This window comes from Polychytrium aggregatum (genome assembly GCF_025602895.1).
Source record: "Polychytrium aggregatum strain JEL109 chromosome Unknown BJ171scaffold_1, whole genome shotgun sequence".
Lineage (NCBI taxonomy): Eukaryota > Fungi > Chytridiomycota > Chytridiomycetes > Polychytriales > Polychytrium > Polychytrium aggregatum.
The window spans coordinates 177,325-200,959 of record NW_026516203.1 but is presented as its reverse complement, the minus strand read 5'-3'; the positions used below and the strand labels follow the sequence as shown (position 1 = coordinate 200,959).

General features: G+C 57.4%; 4 protein-coding genes across 4 annotated transcripts; 2 read left to right on the top strand and 2 right to left on the bottom strand.

The window, feature by feature from the left end:
- Positions 1-8,088: 8,088 nt before the first annotated feature.
- BJ171DRAFT_453709 (chitinase) lies at positions 8,089-9,933 on the top strand. The gene is made up of 2 exons (XM_053108224.1): positions 8,089-8,991; positions 9,149-9,933. Exons 1-2 carry the CDS (start codon positions 8,190-8,192, stop codon positions 9,442-9,444), a joined length of 1,098 nt encoding a protein of 365 aa, XP_052971642.1. The 5' UTR covers positions 8,089-8,189; the 3' UTR covers positions 9,445-9,933.
- A 222-nt stretch (positions 9,934-10,155) lies between these two features.
- BJ171DRAFT_1783 (7 transmembrane sweet-taste receptor of 3 GCPR-domain-containing protein) lies at positions 10,156-12,892 on the bottom strand. Its single transcript, XM_053106045.1, has 9 exons — positions 12,449-12,892; positions 12,279-12,342; positions 12,092-12,138; positions 11,913-11,955; positions 11,713-11,792; positions 11,330-11,529; positions 10,905-11,199; positions 10,678-10,803; positions 10,156-10,519 (listed from the first exon to the last, which is right to left on the bottom strand). Exons 1-9 carry the CDS (start codon positions 12,728-12,730, stop codon positions 10,190-10,192), a joined length of 1,467 nt encoding a protein of 488 aa, XP_052971641.1. The 5' UTR covers positions 12,731-12,892; the 3' UTR covers positions 10,156-10,189.
- Positions 12,893-17,324: 4,432 nt separating this feature from the next.
- BJ171DRAFT_484391 (60S ribosomal protein L37) lies at positions 17,325-18,791 on the top strand. Its single transcript, XM_053108984.1, has 4 exons — positions 17,325-17,397; positions 18,111-18,239; positions 18,397-18,520; positions 18,631-18,791. The coding sequence occupies exons 1-4, from the start codon at positions 17,395-17,397 to the stop codon at positions 18,651-18,653; spliced, it is 279 nt and encodes a 92-aa protein (XP_052971640.1). The 5' UTR covers positions 17,325-17,394; the 3' UTR covers positions 18,654-18,791.
- On the bottom strand, positions 18,723-21,944 carry BJ171DRAFT_564115 (uncharacterized protein). The gene is made up of 5 exons (XM_053113290.1): positions 21,367-21,944; positions 21,160-21,241; positions 19,871-20,892; positions 19,674-19,765; positions 18,723-19,477 (listed from the first exon to the last, which is right to left on the bottom strand). The coding sequence occupies exons 1-5, from the start codon at positions 21,535-21,537 to the stop codon at positions 19,156-19,158; spliced, it is 1,689 nt and encodes a 562-aa protein (XP_052971639.1). The 5' UTR covers positions 21,538-21,944; the 3' UTR covers positions 18,723-19,155.
- Between the last annotated feature and the right edge of the window lie 1,691 nt (positions 21,945-23,635).

Sequence of the window (23,635 nt, the reverse complement as noted above, 5' to 3'; positions counted from 1 at the left end):
AGTTGCTGCAGCCAGTCCTCCACCGAGGAGGAGCGGCTCTTCCCAGTAAACACTGGGGCACGGAAGGTCTTGAGGAAGGCTTCCGGAAGTGGGCGGGGGTTGCTCATGGCAGGGGCAGGCTCCAGGGACAGAGAGGAGAGTCGGTCGGCAAGAGAGGCGGGATCCAGCTTGAGGATCTAGAAAGAGGACAAACAGGACGAAAACAAGACGAGGATTTCCGATGCTACCATGTAACGTCCACTACTGGGACGTTGGGGCAAGACGGGGAGGGAGGGGGTACAAGACAAGACAGGACGGGGCAGAACAGGGCGGTGCTAGGCTACTCTAGCGGACGGGTGAGCTCGGGGAGCACTTACGTTTATTCACGATAAAACCGAACTCCAGACAAACGGGGGGAACGGGGGCAACCCGCAGGTATACCCTGCGGTGGCCTGCCTGCGGTGCGTGAAAACGCAAAGCGCAGCACAGGTCACGACCCACTGCGCCGCGCAGTACGCGCAGTACGCGCAGCACAGCGTCGGAGATACCATCTCCTACACCTCCCCACGCCGGTAGTCGTGTGCTGGCGAGTGCTGGCTGACAAGCAGTATTCCTGGGCTGGCCGGACTGCCACGGAGGAACGGCGGTCTTGTCGCCCAAATAGCCGAGGGTGGATGTGGTGGTCTGCCTCGGGCGATTACGGGCGTGACCGACGCTGAGCCAGATGGGGGAGGAATGGGCCGGTGTCAGGCGAGCCTGGTGTACGCTGGCTGGCTGGCCCAAAGAAGGGACCGATGCTGGTGGGGAGGCAGAATCAACAGGGACAAGCAGGGCAGGATTGCTCGTGGACACGAAGGGCGAGGCAGCGGCAAGACAGAGAAAGGCTCAGCAGCCGATGGCGGGCTGGGCATGGCTGGGTCGGCATCGACATCGCCATTGGCATTGTGAGGACCACGACAAGCAACGACACTGGACGACCAGGTGCTTGGCGAACAACGATAAGCTATATTACGACTTATCAGATAACAACAAGTGTTGTTCGAACTGCAGATACAAAATGGGTGCAAGAAAGGAGGGGCTTTATAGCCAAGAGGGAAACCGAAGGGCGAAAGTGGGCGAGAGGGGTGGAGCGACAAACGAGGGACGAGATGGGGGTGCGAGGGAGGCGGAGCTGCTAGAGAGAGGGGCGAAGCACAGCGCAGTCGGAGGCGAAGTAAGAGTCATCGGCGCCAGCCAATCAGGGAATACACGCCAAGACAAACAAACATGACTCACGGTGCATCACGCGCAGCAGTCCACACGTGTTCCCAACGTGCATGATCATCACATCATCCCCTCCCCAAACTACGGCCACTCCTGCGAACAATAAGTCCAGGCTTGTCGGGGTACCGGCGGTGGAAGTCGGCTATCTTGTCGGGAGCGTTAACGTAGTTGGCGGGCTCCCAGCTGCGATGATCAGTCGAGTAGCCCTTCCAATCAACGAAATAGCTCAACTTACCGCGGACCAGCTTGGAGTCGAGGATCTCCTGGACTTCATACTCCAAGTGGTCGTCGACGCGGACTGGCGGAGGAGGGTCTTGGATGCGGCCGGGGAGGGTGTTCGACTTGTGGGGCTCAAGGAGGGAGACATGGAACACCGGATGGATCTTGAGATCCTTGGGAAGGTCGAGGCGGAAGGCGAGGGAACCGATGGCTTCGACGATCTTGTAGGGTCCGATGCGCTGGTAGTCCAACTTCTTGCTTGGACGGGTGGTCTTGATGTTGCGTGTTAGGACCCAGACTTGATCGCCAGGAGCGAACTTGGGAGCGTCGGACTTGTGGGCATCCGCAAAGCGCTTGTAGTCCGCCTTGGCCTTCTCGAGGTTCTCCTTCAGCAACGCCAAGTTGTGCTGAAGGTGTTCGACTCGGTCGGTCGCGGAGGGGACATCGAGGCTGGAAGGAAGGACCGGAGACTCGAATCGAGGGTTGAAGCCGTAAGTCGCCAGGAACGGGGAGGCCTTGGTCGAGGTGTGCTCGAGGTTGTTGTATGAGAACTCGGCGAGCGGGAGCAGCATCGCCCAGTCATCCTGCTGGTACGAGGTGTAGCAGCGGAGATGCTGGTTGATGACTTGGTTGACCCGCTCAGTCTGTCCATCGGTTTGGGGGTGGAACGCCGTGGACAGACTGGTCTTGATGCCGAGTTCTGAGCACAGGGCCTGCCAGAACCGCGAGGTGAACTGGCTTCCTCGGTCCGAGACGATGTTGTCCGGGAGACCGTGGAGACGGAAGATGTTGTCGAGGAACAGCGACGCTGTTTCCTCGGCACTTGGGAGGGACCGACAGGGAAGGAAGTGGGCCATCTTGGTCAGGCTATCGACGACGACAAAGATGCAAGTCTTGCCGTTGGACTCGGGGAGGTCGGTGATAAAGTCCATCGTCACCAGAGACCAGGGTCGCGATGCCGTCGGGAGGGGCTGCAAGTATCCAAACGGCTTATGTCGAGGGACTTTCGAGCGTGCACAAGTGTCGCACGTCGAGACATAAGCCTGGACATCCTTGCGGATTGAGGGCCACCAGAACTGCCTCGAGATCAGTGCCCGAGTCCGCCGAATGCCAGGATGTCCAACAGCGACAGGATCGTGGCATGACTTGAGGACGGGGACTCGACACGACTCGGGCACAACGATCTTGTCCATGAAGGTGAGGAGACCATCCTTCAGGACATACTTGGGATCGTTGCGGAGCTGGTCCAGGGACGGGTCCTTGGGTTGCTCCTCGGCAATGAGCTTGAGCAAGTCCACAGGGCGAGTGGAACTTGCATCCGAGGAGCGACGGACGGCACAGGCGAACGACGAAGGTGGCAGCAACGGGGGAGGCTCCTTGGACACAGGTGCGGACGGAGGGACGTAGTCCGGGCGGCGGGAGAGAGCGTCGGCCTTGCCGTTCTTTGGACCGGGGAGGTACTGGATCCGGAGGTCGAACCGAGACAGGAACTGCGACCACCGGGCGTGTCGCTGGTTGAGGATGCGGGCCGACGCCAGGTATTCCAAGTTCTTGTGGTCGGTAAGGACTTGGACTGGGTGTTGGGCACCTTCGAGGTAGTGTCGCCAGACCTCGAAAGCCTCCTTGATGGCCAAGAGCTCCTTCTCATAGATGCTGTAGTTGCGTTCAGCATCCATGAGCGTGCGGGAGTGGAAGGAGCACGGGTGCAGGTGGCCATCGGAGCCGCGCTGGGACAGGACGCATCCGATCGCAAAGTCTGAGGCATCAGACTCCACGACAAAGGGCTTGGATGGGTCGGGGTGCGCAAGGACGGGCTCGGAGACGAAGGCTTCCTTGAGGGACTGGAAAGCCTTGTGGGCGTCGGGGGACCAGCGGAAGACCTGGGACTTCTTGAACAGGAGCGTGAGCGGACCGGCGATCTTGGCATATCCGTCAATGAAGCGACGGTAAAAGTTCGAGAACCCAATGAAGGAGCGAAGGTCGGAGACATTGCGGGGGACGGGCCAGTCGACAATGGCGGAGAGCTTTGCTCGTTCCATCTCGATACCCTTGGGCGAGATGACGTAGCCGAGGAATGAGACCTTGTCCTTGGAGAACTCGCACTTCTCCAGCTTGCAGTACAACTTTGCAGCCTGGAGCTTGGCCAGGACCTGCTTGACGTGATTTGCATGCTGAGTGGGGTCAGCGCTGTAAATCAAAATGTCGTCAAGGTAGGCAATCGCAAAGTTGTCCAGTTCATCACGAAGGACATCGTTGATGAAGTGCTGGAAGGTGGCCGGAGCATTGGTGAGTCCAAAGGGCATCACCAAGTACTCGAACTGGCCGTAACGAGTGCGAAAGGCCGTCTTCCACTCGTCGCCTGCGCGGATACGCAGCAGGTTGTAGGCCCCGCGGAGGTCCAGCTTCGTGAACACCTTCGCGTCCCGGACTCGGTCCAGCATCTCATTGATCAACGGTAAGGGGTAACGATTCTTGACCGTGATCGTGTTCAATGCGCGATAGTCCACGCAGAGACGCAGAGAGCCGTCCTTCTTCTTGACGAAAAGGATCGGAGAACCGGCGGGAGAGGACGAAGGACGGATGAACCCTTTGACGAGGTTGTCGTCGAGGTATTCACGAAGGGCCTTGAGTTCGGGCTCTGACAGGGAGTAGAGCGGTCCGAACTTGGGGGTCTTGCCGGGCTCCAGGTCGATCGGGCAGTCGTACGTCCGGTGCGGGGGCAACGAATCGGCTTCCTGCTTCGAGAAGACTGAGCCAAACGACTTGTACTCCTCGGGGATCGACGTCGAGAGGGGCGTCGGATCCGGATCGGTGGCAGGAAGGACGAGGACTTGGAACACAGTCAGGGGGTCGGGGCTAGACTGTGTGTCGAGGACGGACTGCTCCAACGACTTGTACCTGATCGCTTGGACACGGACAGGAGCGGGGCTGGGAGCAACGGGACCGGGGAGACCAGGACGGACGGAGACGAGACCGGAGGGACCAGGACGAGCAGCACAGGAACAGGGCACCTCACTCGGAACACAATCAGAATAACGTTGAGCGATCACTTTATTCTGATCATCTTCGCGAGTACAAACGGTGCGAGGCGAAGAAGCGAGCACCACAGTGGTGTCGGTAGAGGCACGAGGGAAAACATTGGGTGTGTCGCCAACAAGAGGAAGGGGAGAAGGAGAAACGGAAGAAACGGAAGGGAGGGAAGAGGCATCCACAACCTTGAGGATGTGGTTTGCAGGACGGGGAAGGCAAAGGAGTCCACGAGCCCAGTGGAACCTGGGTTCGATGGACTGCAGCCAGGGATAGCCAAGGATAACAGGTTGGTGGGGAGACTTAATGACATCAAAGGAAAGGTGTTGAGTGTAGTCCCCAAGAACAATCTTGAGGGGTTCCGTCTCAAAAGTGATGGGGCCGGAAGAAAGTGGCTGGCCATCGACACCTTGGACAGGGAGGGGAGTGGATTTGGAAACGAGGGGGACCGAGAAGCGGTCAACAAAGCTCTCGTCGATGAAGTTGCCGGAGGCACCAGAATCGACGAGAAGTTGGCAAGAGAGGGAGCGACCAGAAGGGAGAACAAGAGAAGCGGAGAAAACGGGAGAAGACGAAGAAATCGACGAGACGCACGAAGAAGGCTCGGAGCAGAGATCAGTGTCGGCAGCATGGTTCGAGCAGATGACCAAGTTCGCAGGTGGTGTGGAGATCGGGAGCTCTGTCAAAGACATCTGGGAGCCAGATGTGCCCTTAGAAGAGGCGGGTTTGACAGAGTGCGATCCACCACCGACTACATTGATCATTCCACACATAGCCATGCGTTCGACACTTACCTCATGCTCCTTACCATCGACGCTTGCTTCTGGAGGAAGGGGAGACGGCTCCAGATCTAAGCCTCCACTTAGATCTGGGCCTGGTCGTTTCCCGACTCGAAGTGTTCCTCCTCACCATCATCGTAGACGATGGTTCGGACAACCTTCGAACGGGGACGGGAGCCGGGAGCCTGAGGACGGGAGCCGGGGAAGCGGGAACCAGAGGCGGGAGCACGGGAGCCGGACTTGAGGGGGCAGGACTTGGCGACGTGGCCGGGCTTGCCACAGCGGAAGCAGAGGCGCTCCTGGAAGCGGCGGTTCTTCTCCTCGGGGGTCAGGCGGCTGACGACGGCGGCGTCGATCTGCATCGGCTCGGAGTAGAGAACCGGAGGCTCCTGGGCGGGCGGCTGGAAGGACGGGGTGCGGGAGTTGAAGGCCTGGGTGCCGAAGGAAACAGGGCCAGTGTTTCGGAGCTCGTTGTTGAGCTCGATGATGCGTGCATCGATCTTGAGGCAACGCTCGACGAACGGGACCAAGCGGAGAGGGAGAGGGTCGATGAAGGAGAGGCGCTGCTTGATCTCCCTCGACAGGCCACGGCGGAAGGCGGAGATCTTGGCTTCGTCGTTCCAGGGAAGGTCGGCGGCAACGCGGAGGAACTCTGAGGCATAATCCATGCACGAGCGGTTGCCCTGTGCCATGGAGGAAAGGAGCAGCTCGGCAGTGTGGGTGCGGTCGGGATCGTCAAACGCTTGGCGAAAGCGTTCCATGAACGAGTCGAACGAGTGCAGGATTTGATCGTTCGACTCGATCAAGGGAGTCGCCCACTGGAGGGCCGGACCAGTGAGCAAACTCAAGACGTAACCCACCTTGACTTGCTCGGACGGGAACCTGGATGCCTGGAGCATCATGAGCAGGCGGCACTGGTTGACGAAGGGGCGGAACTTTGACCTGGTGCCGTCGAACTTGTCCGGGGTCGGCATGTGCGGGAGCTGTGGGGCGGCGGAAGAATGTGTGGTCCGGAGGAGAACCAGTTCCTCCTGGAGGGCAACGATTTGGGCCTGGAGTTGGTCCATGTGGGCTTTGAAAGTGGGGAGCGAGGATGCAGGGAAGACAACAGAGAATAGAAGGATGAGGGCAGCAACGAAGCCTCAGCCAAGCAGGTGGTCAGACAGAGAGAGGGAGTTCGAACAATATGTGAGGACCACGACAAGCAACGACACTGGACGACCAGGTGCTTGGCGAACAACGATAAGCTATATTACGACTTATCAGATAACAACAAGTGTTGTTCGAACTGCAGATACAAAATGGGTGCAAGAAAGGAGGGGCTTTATAGCCAAGAGGGAAACCGAAGGGCGAAAGTGGGCGAGAGGGGTGGAGCGACAAACGAGGGACGAGATGGGGGTGCGAGGGAGGCGGAGCTGCTAGAGAGAGGGGCGAAGCACAGCGCAGTCGGAGGCGAAGTAAGAGTCATCGGCGCCAGCCAATCAGGGAATACACGCCAAGACAAACAAACATGACTCACGGTGCATCACGCGCAGCAGTCCACACGTGTTCCCAACGTGCATGATCATCACAGGCATCGACATTGGTATCGACATTGGTATCGACATTGGCATTGGCATCGACAGCGGGAGCGATTGCTCTGAGAGCGTATCGCGATATCAAGCCGATGGCCAAACAACACACCAATCGCACCGTCTCGGCCCGAACGTGCCCGAGCTGGTATTCTCATTCCCCCCCCCGACAGACACCCCACGCTCCGGACAACGACCACCAGGCCGGCACGGCAAAGAAGCGACGACGCAAAAAACGCAAGACAGGCTCGCACAGCGGCCCATGTGAGCAGGCGCGGCTGCTCTCGTGACTGCATCGTGTGGCCCGAGCGCACGCGACCTTGTGGCCACAGACGGGCGCAAAAGCGTGAGGCGCACGAGCAAAGCACTCTGAACAGCGCCGGTCTTTATTGTCCGGCCTTGCTGCGCTGTCGCGGGACACACTTGTTCTGTTCTTGTTCTGTTGATGTTCTGTTGATGCTCTGTTGATGCTCTGTTCCTACTCGGTTGTTCTGGTTGGACGATTTTGCCATTCATTCGCCCGGCAATCGTTCTGGATTTCGCACATATCTCGCCGGCATTGTTGACCCAGCGGCGACTGCATTTCATCATATCGCATTGCTTCTCATCACATCACATCACATCATATCGCATTGCTTCCATGCATCCCCCCGATCACGCCGCCGTCATGCTTTTCCCCCATCACATATCGCCGCTCTCCCCATCGCGCATGCCGCGTCGCATCGCACCCATGGCACATCTTCTGCAGCCGCTTGCTGCCCACGCGACCAACACTGCCATCCGTGCAACAAGTGCAATCGAACACAACGCATCGGGGCTCTTGTCATGCGACATCTGTGTGGCCGCCTCTCGTCCAGGCTGGATCCTTCTTGCGGCCGTGCCCTCGCATATAAACCCCTTCTTCTCCTCCTGGACCCGCTGCTTTCCTCACCACCACCCTCCGAACCAGCCTGCACGCCGCTCTCACCGCCCCGCCCACAATGGTTTCCTGGAAGATCGCCTTCGTTGGCCTCGCTGCTCTGGCCTCGTCTGCCATGGCCCAGTCGTGCTCTGCCGACGGCATGACCTGCGCTGCCAGCGGCTCCAGCCCCAGCTACACCTGGTGCTCCGGCGGCACTGCCTACAGCTTCTCCTGCGCTGCTGGCACTGTTTGCATCCAGAGCGGTTCCTCCATCTACTGTGGCTTCCCCACCAACAACAACGTGAGTCGTTTGCTGATGCGTCTCTGGCTGTGCTCTCCCGGTCCTGCCCCTGCGACTGTTGCTCGCTGTCGGGGTTGATTGCGGTGCACCAGACCGACCGAGCCGCCATCCCCCCTGTCGGTATCCTTCCTAACCTCTAACCTCTTGACATGTTCAACCAGCCCACCACCACCACTACCACCACCACCACCCCTGCCAAGACCACCACCACCTCCTCCTCGGCCGTTCGTACCACTACCACCAAGAAGTCGTCCACCACCACTTCTCCCGCCCGCACCACCACCACCACTCCCGCCAAGACCACCACCACTACCACCACCACCACCACCACCGTCGCCACTTCTACTCCCACCATCCAGCCCGGCCACTGGCCCGCCAAGCTCTTTGCTCCCTACGTCGATCTCGGTGTCTGGCCCCCGTTCGATATCGTCACTGAGCAGAAGAACACCGGTGTCAACTACTACACCTTTGCCTTCGTCACCTCCAGCGGCGGTGCCCCCAGCGTTGCCGGCTACCCTCTCTCGCAGAACTGGTTCGTCTCGACCCTCCAGCAGATCCGTGCCAACGGTGGTGATGCCATCATCTCCTTCGGTGGCGCTGCCGGCACTGAGCTCGGTGATGCCATTACCGATGCCACCTCCCTCCAGGCCGCCTACCAGAGCGTCATCAACGCCTACAACGCCACCTACATCGACTTTGACATCGAGGGTGCTGCCGTCAGCCACACCGCCAACATCGACCGCCGCAACTCTGTCCTGGCCGCTCTCCAGAAGGCCAACCCTGGTCTCAAGATCTCGTACACTCTCCCTGTCCTTCCCTCTGGTCTCGTCAGCACTGGTGTCTACATTATCCAGTCCGCTGCCAAGGCCGGTGTCGTCCTTGACTCGATCAACATCATGACCATGGACTATGGATCATCTGCTGCCCCCAACGGCGCCACTGGAATGGGTGGTATGTATCCGTCTGGCTCTGCTTGCCAATCCAGCAATGAGGCTGAATGCTGCTTGCATTGCATAATCCATGACGCTATGATCCGTGGTGCAGCTCCCCTGGAGCCACTGTCTTTGTAGTCGGTTGCCTAATTGCCCTCTCTCGTATCTCCCTCCAGGCTACGCCATCTCTGCTGCCCAGAACACCTACTCCCAGGCCATTTCTGCCGGCTACCCCAGCCCCTACATCACCCTCTGCCCCATGATCGGTATCAACGACAGTACCGATGAGATCTTCACCCTCGACAACGCCAACCAGATCACCACCTTCGTCAAGACCACCTCCTGGGCCAACGGCATCCGCATGTGGAGTGCCAACCGCGACCAGAACTCTGGCTCGAGCACCGACACCTCCTCGGGCGTCACCCAGAACCCCTTCGACTTTGCCAAGACCTTCAACACCATCGAGGCCTAATCGCGTCTGTCCTTGCCTCATGGTGTTCTGCCTCTCATCTTGCTCCGCCTTGATTGTAGAACCAATTGAACTCCCCCCCCCTCGTCTTCCGTCTGTCCTCTTCTTCCAATTCGAAACTCCTCCGTTTTTAATACGCCTTCCCTGTCCATGTCTAATAAAGAGTGAGACAAATGGCATCGTGTGATATTTTTGTCAAAGAAACAAAGAAAAGAAGCCTTTCCACCCGGTCTTCACCCCTCCCCCCTCAATGTATCGCAGCTGGTTCTGGTCATTCACCTGTAAATCACAATGAGAACAGAGCTTTCGGTATTTCTCGTGACCCCTGGGCGCTCTGAATACGGCTGGGTAGATGAAGCGCTTCCGAAATGAAATGGGACACTCTGTTATGAGCCAAGACAGTTGTCTTTTTCTGGAACCTGAATACGCCCACCCACTCATTGCACTCTTGGCTAATCAGTATGTCCAAGGGAGACCGACATTGTGATTGCCTTTGGAAATGCCACGTGGAAGCGAGTGAGGGATATGCCTCCAGTCCCAGGAGACTCAGACAACCCTCCCCGACCAACGAAATCAAAGAGATTGCCAACCAGGACGGGTACCAATTGCATGACTGTCCCGTTTCTTTCTGGATGGACTATATGATTTGTCAGTGCCATTTTGCACTCGGATTGATCTGATGTGAATCCGCTGTCTTGGCTGACAATCGAGCACTTCCCCCTCTCCGTCACTTGGGATACTGCGAATCCTAGAGCTGCTGATGCTGCTGCTGGAACTGCTGTTGCTGCTGGAACTGCTGTTGCTGCTCGATGCTCGCGATGCTGTGCCGAGCCGTACTTCCCTTGCGGCTTGACTTGGATGCTCGGGGACGACGGAGTGATGCGTTTCTTTTGGCCTGAGGGTCCACGATCTTCTCGCTTTCGGTTGTGACGGTAGCGACCCAGAACGAGACAAAGGACTCGCTCTCGCCCTCGATGACGTAGGCACTGCCGGGCCATGAGATCTGGATAAACGAGGGCTCGTTCTCGTCTTGCTCGAGGTAGATCAAGCTCCGGATCGGGACGCTCACACCGGGCCTCTGCAGCGCAATGGCACAAGCCCAATGGCACGCAGAGTGATTGCACATCGTTGTTAGCGTGGCTCACTTCCCACTCCTAGATCCACCCCCCCCCTTGGATCGCCACATCTGACACCCCCCGGCTTTCCTGCTGCGTCGTCTCATCGGTCTCGACTTACATTCATATCCGGATCAAGAAAGCACAGGACGGGCTCGTCGCCGGTGCACAAGACGCATTTGACCCGCTCCCACTTTGTCATGAATCCAGATGCCTTTTTCCAGTAAAAGATATGCGAAATGGACGACTGACGCATGCGCCTGGGGTCAGCACAGGGGAGTGGTGGACGAGCCAGCGCACCAACCGTTTCAGACACAAGTGCCACGACTCTCCATGCATCGATCCCACCTTGCTTACAGTCTTTTGCGATCCTCTGCTATCCTTGCCAATGTCGAGTTCGGGTTGCTGGAGCTTGAGCCCAAACTCGCTTTGCTCAAATCCTCTAATCTCCTCGAGGAGCGCCAGCAGCGAAGGCGTCACCAGCACGTTGTGGACGACCATGACGCCAATCCATTCGATCACTAGGCGGACAATAGACTTTGTGCGCTGCAGCATTCCGTCCGAATAGTTCTGTGCCAGGATCAGAACCGAGCAGATCACGATGTTGTAGACAGAGATGCCCATGGGTATGGCTTCGCCAAACCTAGAGAAGGCGACGACAAGGTGGGATGCCCCTCATGTTACTATCCAGACACTCAGGCCGGGAACTGAGCATTGAGCATTCGCAGCGTGCTCATCTCGCTGCTCATTCGATCGGCAGAGGGGCTACTCACTGCGTCGGGATGCTTCTTGTCTTGTGTGCAACAAAGGCTGTGAGCACCAGGAGTGTTCCTGAGATTGCAAAGAGCAGACCCGTGGTGACCCAGTAGGTCAAGTACGTCGACATGAAGATGCATCCTTGGTACTGCGTGTCGCTCGTGTACATGGTTTCGACGACGACGGGATTGAGCGAGGTCCACACGATCAAGAAGACCTAAGGATCAACAAACAGATGGACAAACAGACACAGAGACAGGCAGATGGATGTGCGAACGGTTCATTCGGGTCAGGGCATTGCTGTGGCGAGGGCGGTCGTGAGCCTTGACCTGTGACCGCAGGGCGATCCCTGGCACCCAAGTGCGGCCTGGTTAACAGCACTCCGCTGCAGCATACGCACAGTCACTCCGAGCACCAGGTAGAGAACCAAGAGGAGGAGCTTTGTGTTTGAGATGGCTTCCGGTTTGATGTTCCGGTTGTCTGCAGAGCGGATTTGCAGGGTTAGATTCCCTCCAAACTCGTCGCCGACGGGATAGGTGCCATGGGATGTCGATCGTCGGCTGGAGGAGTGCCCCGAGTCTGATGAACGCTGCGGCTTACCAAATATCTTCCAGAGACGATAGGCTTTTACCAGGACACTCGACTGTATCGATCAATTGCCCGAGGGTGCAAACAGTCCAGGTCATTTGCTGCAAACGGCCAAGACACGATCGCCGGCGATGAAACGGACCACATTTCTTTCCCCGCTTCCGACCAGATCCGACCAGACCCGATCTTACCAGCATCACTGTCAGACCGAGACAGATCAGCCATGGCTCGATAATGCCTTTTCGGTTGAACAGGTGGTCGAGAGCATCTCAGAAGCTTGCTCTTGGGGCGACGGCGACAGAACGGCATCCATGAACCCGGGCGTCACCGATGACTGCCACGGACTGTCATCCTGCGGCCCATGCCCAGCATACGTACATAGAGCCGGTGTGACATAAGACATGCTTGTAAGCCCTGAAGACAGAAACACAAGCTCCCCGATCTGCGCAATGGTGGAAACCGGCATAACATGAGCGAGGTTTGCATGCGCTGTCAGTCCTGCGACCACTGGCCTCGCCATAGCTTGCTCATGTGCAGCAAAGGTGTACCATCAGCACAACGTTCAGCACCGGGCTGCGGTACTTGATTGACCGACGCTTCGTATTTCTAAGAACCACCACGATCGACAGCAGGATCAACGCATAGCCGACGACATATACGCCGAGAACGGCGCTCGCAACCGGGTCGCCGAACAAGAGCTGATCGACTTGGTATACGGGCGAGTCGCTCGGCACGGCTCCGCCAATGAACATGGACAGGATGACTGGATTTCCATTGGCATCATTGATCAGATTGATGCCTGTCTGATTGTAGGTCCCGACAGACCACATAATTGGCCCGTTGTTCCAGTAGATGATACCGGGGCTGTGTTGTTTCCCGTTAACAAGAGGTTAAGGCAAAGTGCAGTCGAAATACCAAGCATTGGTCATGGTCAATTCGAAGCTTTGGTACTTACTAGATAACGCCTCCAGTCGAATCGAAGCTGCCCGACAACAGGATTTAAATGAATAAATGCTTGATAAGTATCGTAGTCTGGCCGTACCGGCTCAGGCCGGCCCTGGTAGCTCGGGCCAGCTCGATCGTGGCTGCTACACCGATGAGCACTACACACCTGGTCAGTCCTCCGTATCCGACAAATCCAGTCGCCGAGACTTCGGCTGGGCTGCACCGCCCGGCGAGCGACCCGTTGTATATGGCATTGGCTTCGAATCCTGTTTGGTTGAGAAGCTGCAGTCGACAGCAGCAGTACGACGGGCGATTCAGTATAGATAACAAGTATGTGTGTCCAAGCAATCCGGACCCATCAAGCAACCGCATGCGCCAATTTGCACAATCGACGAGTTTGGCTTGTGAGCTGTCAGTACACTCGATCTCACCCTGTCCCAAGTCAGCAAGACTGCCATAGTTGCGTCGTATGCACGGGATCCTTGGTTGTTCGGTTGCTGGGCGTAATCGTACCAAAGGTTGCCCGTTGTGGTTGCAAAACTAATATGGGGGAATTGTTAGCAAGGCGGCATCCCTCCACGCTGCATCGTCGATCTGGCTAGGCTGTATACAGACTGACCTCGACCGATACTGGACGTAGTAAGGATAGACGCTCTGCAGAAACAGCCCTTCAGATGAATTCATGCCAGTACTCTAAATGTGCGTGTGTGTGTGTGTGATCAAACCGAGAACGAGAGAAGAGGGAGTGTCGAACCAGTTTACATTCATGCCATCCACTCAGATCGCCAATCCATGCGATATGGCTCAACTCTCTGGAGTAAACATGAGTACCAAATTGAATCCAGGCGTGGCAACATTGTACTGAAGTGTGTTCCAGGCAGCTTGACCGTATTTGGCAATGACTTGAGTGCTGTTCATGATGCCTCCAAGCTGGGTTCTGGTGATCCAAACCTGGTTCCCCAGCAGGATGCGATTGTGAGTGGTGTCGTCCGGCGCGATCCGCATCGATACCGAGTCGAGTCGAGGGATAAGTCTACATGCAACGCCTACATATTTTTGGCCAGTCAATCCGTACGAGCTGGAAGGGCGGAAAGCAGGACGGTGAGGGTCGGGCCGCGAGAGGAAACGAGTGGATGCGACGGCATCGCGAGACAAATCGTGCGTTGGCATGCCACTTACGCCGCGCTGAAATAGATGTCATCCGACATGGTTGTATCCGACCTTTTATGGAGAAACAGGCCGTGGTTGTATACGAGTGTGAGTGCAAGCGCAGCTTGATGCCGGTGCAGAGTCAAAAGTCACAGTCTCTGGCATGGCTCAATGGGAACTCGAGTCGAGGAGGTACGGACATGAGAACGATGATGCGGGCTTGTAAGTTCTTCAGGATATCGTAGATTGGCGTCAACGCTTGGATAATCTGGGTGCCGTTGCTGGGATTCACCGAGGGCGGCAGCTGAATTGCTGTACGGGTGTGTTTGTCGGCGAGTTCCCAAAGCGACCGCAATGGTTAGCCAACAGCCGACGCATTCCTCGTGGGAAACTGAAATCTCGGCATCCACGTTCGATATGCAACTCACCCTGTGTCGTGAGCACTGTGATGTTGTTGGCGGCTGCAGCTTGCAGAGCCCAATTCAGCGACGCGAGCGACATCGAGTCGACGGTGTAGAGGAATGCAACCTTCTGCCATCCCATACCCTTGGCAAAGGTGATCATGCCGCTTGGCACCCCCCTGAAGACAAATAAAGAGGCAGAGATTGAGCCTTCGCCACCTCATAATCATGCCCACTGATGGCTTTGATGCTTGGAAAGCCGAGGAAACATGCGCTTACATATATGTCATGCGCATGAAGGTCGGAAAGTCCACAGGATCGGAGAGGGTGGGATCTGCACAAGATACACAGACATGTGGAATCTGAACGGAAGTCGCACATGTCAGTCGTTATCTTGGATAATCGAAAGCAGGGCGGCAAGCATGATCGAACTTTAGGCACACTAGGGGGATCTGACGCGAGGCGGTCTTGTGATGTCGTTTGGGGGGGGGGCGATATTGTGCTTCCATGGCCGATATTATCGTGGCTGGAATAGTCTCGCACAGCTGCTAAAGACGACAGCGCCGTTGCTCGGATGCCACTTGCCTTATAGTATCCACTGATGGCGGCGGAATGGATGTTGAGGGCGCTCGTCACATCTCCGACAATCAGTGCCATCTGACCGGCATTGTAGAGTGCTTGCACCGCTACGCCCTGGAAGTTGGCAACACGCCGTCAGCACGAGCACTTGAAAACTCAGAGGCGACAGCCTGTCGAGCTTCTGCGGCGACGGACGTTCGCTGTCACCACGTTTGAATGTCCGCTCGGAGGATTTTCGCTCTGGCCATGGTATCAAGTAAAATTACACCCCTCCCACACCCCTCCCACACCCCTCCCACACCCCTCCCACAGCCCTCCCTTCCAAGAACCGTACCGATTTCCCCCAGTTCATGGCAGCATCGGCCGTTACGAGCTGAATGGTGGCATCGCGCATCCACCAGGTGCTGTTATTGATCCGATCGATGGCGATCATCATGGCGAGCTCGCCCGTGTCTCTGGCCTGGGCAATGTTCCATATGGGCCAGTTGCTTCGGATGAGACCCACATTGATCTGATGCCGTCAAAGAGGTGGGAGGCGAGAACGTCCGGGAAAATAGTACGTGTGAGAGACGGATGGAAGATAATAATGAAGATCATTACTGAGCAGCCGAGCGCTGTCAAGCTTTACGCCCATCGTTCCACGACAGCTGCCGTGATCATCGGAGCAGGTACTCTGGATACCGTATATTTGGTTTTGTTGCTGCTTCGCATGGTGGCTGCTGATGCCGATGACTAGTGCTGCAATTCCGGGTTAAAGTCGAGCGGGGAACTGTCCCGACGCTGCCGGAGAAAATATCGGAGGATGTCTACGGCGAAAAGCGTGAGAATGGTCAGTGAAGGGTTTGGGTGTGAACTGACCGCGAGGGGTGCGTCCGCGGATCAAGATCGGCCGCTCGGCTGTACTCTGCTGATTACGACCGTTGTTGAGCAGCAGCACTTGTCGTTGGGCCTGGCCCTGTCCGTTCCTTCACGACGGCGGGCAACAAGAAGCGGTCTGTATGGTAAATCCAGGAGAAGAGTGCAGTATTGACTGTAGCCGGCATGGCTTGACTGCCCCCGTCGATGACGACAGCGCAAATCAAGATGGAGATGCAGTCGCGGATGCTGGGCTGTTGTCTCGCGTGCCATCAGCGAGGTATTCTGTCTCGGGCAGGGCCGGCAGCGGACGGGTCTGTGACTGATTCGACGAGTCGAGACAACGGGGCGATAGACTCGTGTGTCGTTGAGCCTGAGCGAAAGGGAGAGGGACCCAAGCTCATCTTGTCTGAGTGTGATCTGGCTCGCACCCGCGCTCAGTCTATTGGAATCCATCTCTGGCCACAGCACCGAATCAATCCGCCCACGAGCAGTAATCGGTCAAATCGGCACACAAGCCGCTCTCTTGCTTGGTGGATGGGGGACGAAACGGGGGCCGCGAGGACGGGCCTTTGAGACATGGTGTTCCGACTCTTTATTCATATCAGCTGCTCGCAACATGCCGCCACGGAGCAAACAGCGCGCGTACTGATCCCGATGGATGGAGAGCAAACGACAGTAGAAATGGATCATCAAGAGGGTTAGCCCCAGCACAAGACGCAATCGCAACAAAAAAGCACTGGATGTGCTTTGCTCACACACGCACGAGAGCAGCGCCCGCATATCAGTCTAGAATAACATATCCGCACTATTGTCTAAGACAGGGATAACTGTTGTTTGAATTCTCGCTCATCATTAGCGGCGATCGGTTCTGGGACACGACCCAGCCAACCGAGGGGGAGTTGGAACTCCATCTCACCTTACTGCTGGCACCAGGATAATGCCCGACAATCAGTCCACGAGACTCTTGGGGCTTGCGGAAGGGCGCTGTAGTTGCGCAAAAGGAAGAGCGGCGGCTCGTTAGCACCGCGGCAGATCGAGACGCATGCATACTCCCCAACGCGCGAAGGACCGCCGCCGTGTTGGTTCAGAACAATAGCTCTCAGCACCGACTTCTAAGCCAGGGATAACTGAATGATAATGCTATTCATCATGTGCAGCAGGGCCGCAAACGGCGAAACGAGGGGTCAGCGGGAGCATCAGCATACCTCGGAGTTGGAGATGATGATGGGGTTGGAGATGACGATGGAGCTGAAGATGGAGTTGAAGATGGGGTTGAAGATGGAGTTGGAGTTGGATCGTTTTATATATGCTGCTGCGTTTTTCTTCTGTGATCTGTGTCGTCAGCAGCCTAGCCAATCGCCGTCCGCGCCGTGCTGAGTCAGCGCGCCGTGCGACCCCTGTGCGACGCCCTGTGGATTGGTGGTTCGAGTGCGCATCGCTGGGCGGGCGGTGGTATTGCAGACCGGGCGGCAGCATTTGCTGGAATTCCCCTCTCTTCATACGCGGAAATAAGCAAACACCCTTTGCTTCTCCCCACCAGACCCCCTCAGTAACAAGCAGAAATGGTAAGGCTCGACATCCATCCATCCATCCATCTGTCTATCCATCCATCCATCTGCCCATCCATCCATCCATCCATCTGTCTATCCATCTGTCCATCCATCTGTCCATCCATCTGTCCATCTGTTGGGCTGTTCACCTGGCCAGCCATCGATTCGCGGCTGTCGAAACATCAACCAGCGGAAGAGAACGGCCAACCGAGTCATCCCTCAAATGGAACTGCAGTCGTCGGCCCGCGTCTTCCAGAGGGCCTTTAAAATCGTCTCCCGGATCCCGTCTCGCCGAGCTGTCAACACACAGGACGCATATTCACCGACCGGGCTGGTCGAAGCCAATCTCGGATGATATTGCCGACACGGACGGGTTCGATCGATGAGCGGGCGTGGATGGCAGATGCAGCGCCAAATCGACTCGTCCATGCAGAACAGAGGCAGAGGCGCATGGTCCGTCGCACTCCCAGATGAATCCCTGTTGGATCCATTTGCGGCCACCGGATTCGAAACCGCGGTGGCAGGACTGGGAGCGTCCTCTATCGAGCAAGTCGGTGCATCAACTCGGCTCAAGCAGACCCTTGGCTATCGGCAGACTGGATGAGGCTGGATGGGACTGGATGGACTCTGGAGCAGCGGGAAATCGCCCTTGCCTCCGTATCGCGGGTATATACGTGCCACGGACCAGGATAGTAATGCGATTCCCCCCCGCGCCTCTCTGTTTCCAGGCCAAGCGTACCAGAAAGGTCGGAGTCACCGGTAAATACGGTACCCGCTACGGTGCTTCTCTCCGTAAGCAAGTCAAGAAGATGGAAATCACCCAGCACGCCAAGTACACCTGCACCTTCTGCGGCAAGGTAGGAACGAACAGCAGCCAGCGATGTTGCCCCCAGTGGCACAACCATTCGTGGCGGCCATGCTCGACTGGCTTGTCGGCGTCGTCTGGATGGGAGGTGTCCGGTCCACGGTTGACTCATTCTCCTCGGATCCATTTTGCCTTTGATCGATCTGCAGGACTCTGTCCGCCGCCAGGCTGTTGGTATCTGGGAGTGCCGTGCCTGCAAGAAGGTCCTGGCCGGTGGTGCCTGGACTGTCGGTACCACTGCTGCCGCCACCATCCGCAGCACCATCCGTCGTCGTAAGTACACGCCCAGCTCACATCGCTCTCCCATGCTGTCCTCTACTCCTGGTTCGTTGCCAACGTTGCTAACGTTGCTCGCTGTCCCCCCCTGCCTTGTCTGCATCCAGTCCGTGAGCTCGTCGAGTCCTAAGCGGTTCGATGGCTTGATAATTCCGATGCCCGCTGTTCTGTTTGCCTTACTGGAGAGTGAGCAATGGAGTTGTGTACATTTCATTGCGTAGTATTGTTCGAATATATATCTCGCAATACCAGCTTCTGGTGACAAGCACTTTGACGCTGCTTGCAGGATGGCGGTGGCGCTCGTGCGAGCGGCGCAATGGATCGGTGAAAGTGCAATGTAGTCAATGTGGCTTCATTTCTGAATGGAACACATCGCGGCATCGGTGCAGGTCGACGATCATCCATGAAAACCAGCCAGTGGGCGCCATGGACAGAACAGCCAAGATCAACCAGGACCAACTCGACAACAGCGTCATTCGGCGGGACTACATTTCAGTGAGACTCCCATGGACAGACACTGCTCGCTCGTCACCCCACTCCGTCTCCATGTATCCGGCGCCAGTACATATCGATTCACAGCAGTCTAGCAGCAATGGCCACATCGGCTGGCCCGCTTGAGCGGCGAGGGCCTCTCAGTTCATCAGATGCAGCAGCCCCGACAAGATACCGCCGATGGCCACGACCTCGGCGGCGATCAGGTTGCCGCTCTGGTAGATGGTGAGGGTGCCCATGGCCGCTTGCGACCGGTTTCGTCGGTCGCTCGAGATGGCGATGCGGGCCACAAGAATCTTGGTAGGATAGCGCAGGAGATGCAGCTCGCCGTCGATCCGCTTCCAGGCATACTCGCTGTGGTCGGCGCCGAAGAACTGGTGCTTGGGGTTGAAGAGGCCGACCATTTGGACGTCCAAGAGCCCGTAGCCATGTCGCGACTCGGGCAGCACTTTGAACTGGCGACTGCGGAAGAGAATCAAGTGCATCGAGAACAATGAGTAAATGATGTTGTATGTGGGGCCCGATCTGTCACAGGAGACATAAGGGAGAGCGGATGCGCCGGCTGGCCATGCATAGCGACGGAATGTGCAAGAGAATGGGGCTGCAGTCGAAGGCGGCTGGCGATTCAGACTGGCGCCATCGAGATAAATCAACATACAGCGTGACAGCCGGGGAGCGGGTATTGTAGGAGGATGTGTAGAGTTTGAAGAGGACGCCTTGGCTCGATGACAAAATATCAATACTGCCGTACTGCAGAGCACGCACACAGGGAGGGAGGATTAGTTTAGATGCCACCACGACAGATGCTGACTGGTCAGATCAACCAAGGGCTCGGCGGCCTCTTGAACAACGTACCTGCAGAAAGTTGACTTGATAACTGCTCGAGGCTGGATCGTCGCTCATCGAGTTGAACGAGAATGACGTGACAGAGAGTGTCTCCTGGACCTTGATGCTGAATGTCTGGGCAACCTGGGGGTTTGAAGAGTGCATGATGGTTCGACTGGCTATGCGCGGCCTCGACAGGCTCGGGCGCGATGAGGTGCCCACGGCCTCAGAATACGATGGGAGCTCGTCTCGATGTCCCCTGGGAACGTTGATACTGTACGGTGGAGCACCGGACGATGATGCCGAGGGAGGCGGCGAAATAACAGGTGCGAGCCGAGGAGCAGTCGATTGAAGGTAGCTTGAGCTTGATCCAGTTCCAGCCAACTCGTTGGCTTCTTCCTCTGAGAGCGCCAGTGCCAGTGCTTCGTCGCAGCTGGTATCGGCTAGAGCCAGGGACGAAGGCTCGTGGTTCACTTGGGAGGCTGACCGGGCACCAGAGATGGTGTTGATGGGGACAGATGTGCTTGGACGGCGGGTGGAGGCTGGCGACTGGCTTGGGGTCGACTCTGAGGCGGGGTCTTCCATTGACAGGAAGCGGGCAATGGCCTCGTCGTTCGAGGTGTCGTGGGTGCTGGTCGAAGTCGGCTCTGCCTGCAGCGCCAGCTGGGCAGCCAGGAGATGGTCGAGCCGCTCGATTTCGTCAGGAGATGGAGTGTGCGCTGCTGAAAACGAGGGCGCATGACCAGCAGGATCGAGGAGGGCCGGGCTTGCTCGGGTTGGAAGTGCAGATGGTGGCTGAACCGAGATTGAGGGTGCCGGCATGGATGAGATGGCGAGAGGAGCCAGAGGAATCACGGCAGGAACTTTGGGACGAGGAGGGAGGGAAGCAGAGGAAGCAACCGAGAGCGAATATGACTGGAGGTTTGCCGACAGCGGTAGAGAGGGGAGCAGAGGAACAGAGGAGGCAAGAGTCGGTGCAGAGGTATCGGCAGAGAGGGAGGACACGGAGGATGTGGCTGAATTATGCTGGAAAATCAAAGGCAGACTTGCACCTGGAGGGACGGATATCATCGGAATCGAGGGGGATAGAATATACTTGCATTAGCACAGGCGATTGGATGCGAGGTCACTGCACATCGCGGCGGGCATATTGGCTTCAAGCGGGAAGGGCAATGTGCGGTACAGAAAGGAAAGCAATGAATGCAGCCAGGAACATGGACATCATGGAGGACATGTCCATCGCAGTGACCATGCGAATCATGAAAGGTTCTTCATAATGTCACTTGGCTGGACTGTCATCTCTGCGAGTAGGCACTCACCACTGCTTGCATCGAGCGGTGCCGTCAGCGAGTCGGAAGCAGCCATGTCAATGTCCGCTGGATGGCTCGATTTTGCGAGTCGCTGCCGAGAGAAAGCCCATCGATAGTGTCAGCGAAAGAGGCTCTACTTGTCAAAGGAGCGTCGCCTCAACCCCGCTCCCCACAGCCAGCGATAGTGTTCGGGAGTCAGCAAGCTGGGACACTTGCCTCTTGCATCTCTCGCTCGGCATCTTGGGCAAACGGGTTTGTGGAGGGAAAGGACGACGGCGAAGGAAGCCGCTGGCTGGTGAGCAGCGTCGGCGGCGGATGGACAATGGTTTCAAAGGGATTGTCGAGCGGGCTCTCGAACGGGTTGCTGGAGGACTGGAACGTGCTCATATCCGATCGACAGGAGAAGACTGCGGTCCGAGAGTGATTGGATGCTTGGGCTGGAGGTCCGTTTGCGAGGAAGCAGGATGTGTTGGGAGCGTCTTGGCGTTTGGGCAGCCGAGGCAAACCGGGGCAGACCGAGGCGGATCGGTGGAAGGCCGATAGCAGGCCGATGTGTAGACGAGACGGGGTGAGAGGAAGAGGCTGTTGGAAGACCAGACCACAAAGGCTGGCGGGGAGCGGGGGCTTTTCAAGCAGGGTTTGGCCGACAGCCGGCGAGGAGGGCGACGAACAACGGCAGAGTTGACCAGGCGCGGCAGGCGGTCTTGGCAGAAACCAGAAGGGGCGCTGCACCGGCGTGCGCAGCACGGTATCTTGCGGGCTGGATTCTGACCATCAGGATCATCAGGACCATCAGGACCTCCAGGGCTTCCAGGACAACCGGGGCGGGGCGGGCAAGGCCGGTATCTCAGGAGGAGGACATTGGAGGGACGGCGGTTGGGGGTATCCGCCGAGACAGAGCGACGGTAACAATCGAGCGCGTTTTGGTATATCACCGGTGATAAGCTGCGTTGATACACTCAAAGCGATCAACCAAAGCGATCAACCAAATCGATCAACCAAAGCGATTCAGCCAAAGCGATCAGCTCAATGCGCCGCGACTTATCATGCGGCCCGGACGACGGCTCGCTCCGGGGAGCCAATGCGGCCGAATCGCCGGCGCCGGGCGTTGGGAACGTGCGCAGATTGCCGTATGGATGTGCCATGTGGGTGCCATGTGGGAACGCCATGTGGGAACGCCATGTGGGAATGCCATATGGATTCGGTGTATCCTCCCAGACATATGCGGCCTGTCCCACTGGACAACTTCGTGCTTGATCGTTGATATCGCCAGTCCGTGTGCCGCTTTGATTAAATGTGAAGGTTTATGTCGAGCAGACCATTTGCAACGACAAACGATCGCCTCGGCCGCCTCCGGGTCAAGACCGCAATAGACAATCTCGACAACCGTAACATCTCGACAACCGTAACATCTCGACAACCGTAGCATCTCGACAACCGTAACATCTCTATATTCGTAACATCTCGACAATCGTAACATCTCGACAACCGTAACATCTCGCTCCCGCCTCAACCGGACATCCGCCCGGCTGGTTGCTCCACCGCACCGCCTTTCTTTCTCTGTCCGCGCTGCATTCTTTGTCCCCCCCCCGCAGCGCCAAGGCCGTGTTGCCGTTGAGTATCGGCTTGGAAACAGCCGCACGTCCAACTCCTTGCATCCCGCGCCGTGCGCCTTGCGGCTGTTCATCTGTCTTTGCTGCACTTGTTACTTGTTACTCTCTTCGCCGCCCCCCGCTGCCTCGCTTCGTGCGTGCTTCAATCCCCCTCCCTCGTTCTTTGGCTGTCTGGCTGCCAGTGTCGCCGCCACGCCCGCGCCGGTTTCATGTCGTCAACGTTTGCCCTCTCGCCCGACCGCTGCCCCATGTGTTGCTGCTGCTCCCGATTGTTTGCCCGTCGCCATTCCTGCATGCCAACACAATCGCGGATGCTATTCCTGTCGTGGCCGTGTTGCCTGCTATTGTTTGCATCCGCTGCCCCACTTGCACCGCTCGCCATTCGGCCGCAACACAAACCATCCTCGTCTCCAAGGCTCGTGATTTCTGTTCTCTGCCAACTGCCTCTGTATCGCCCGAATCGGCGTTGCCCATCCCTGTCGCACCCAAGCCCTCTGTTTCACCACCCGCGGCCCAGCGCCTTGTCCACAGTCCCCGTTGTCTGTCCTGTTCTCGCTGCTGCGACTGTGCCTTGCCTTTCCGTTTCGGTCGCGCTGTGTCGCTGCGCCGGGTCGGGGTCGCTGTTCTTGCTCATCCGGTCTGCCGATCGCACCTGTCGTTGCCTCGCCGCTATTCTTTTAAGGGATTTTGGCCTTCTCTCCAGACACCACACCCTCCCACGTTCGGCCGGTCTCCCGCCAGCTCCCTCCCTCCCTCCCTCCCTCCTCTCCCCAGCCGCAGCCGCTGTCCACCAAGGCACTGCTGCCCCATAAGAAGACTTGGCCGGTGCCAGCGTCTCGTCCGGCTCTCTCTCTTCCTCACCAGCCGGAGGC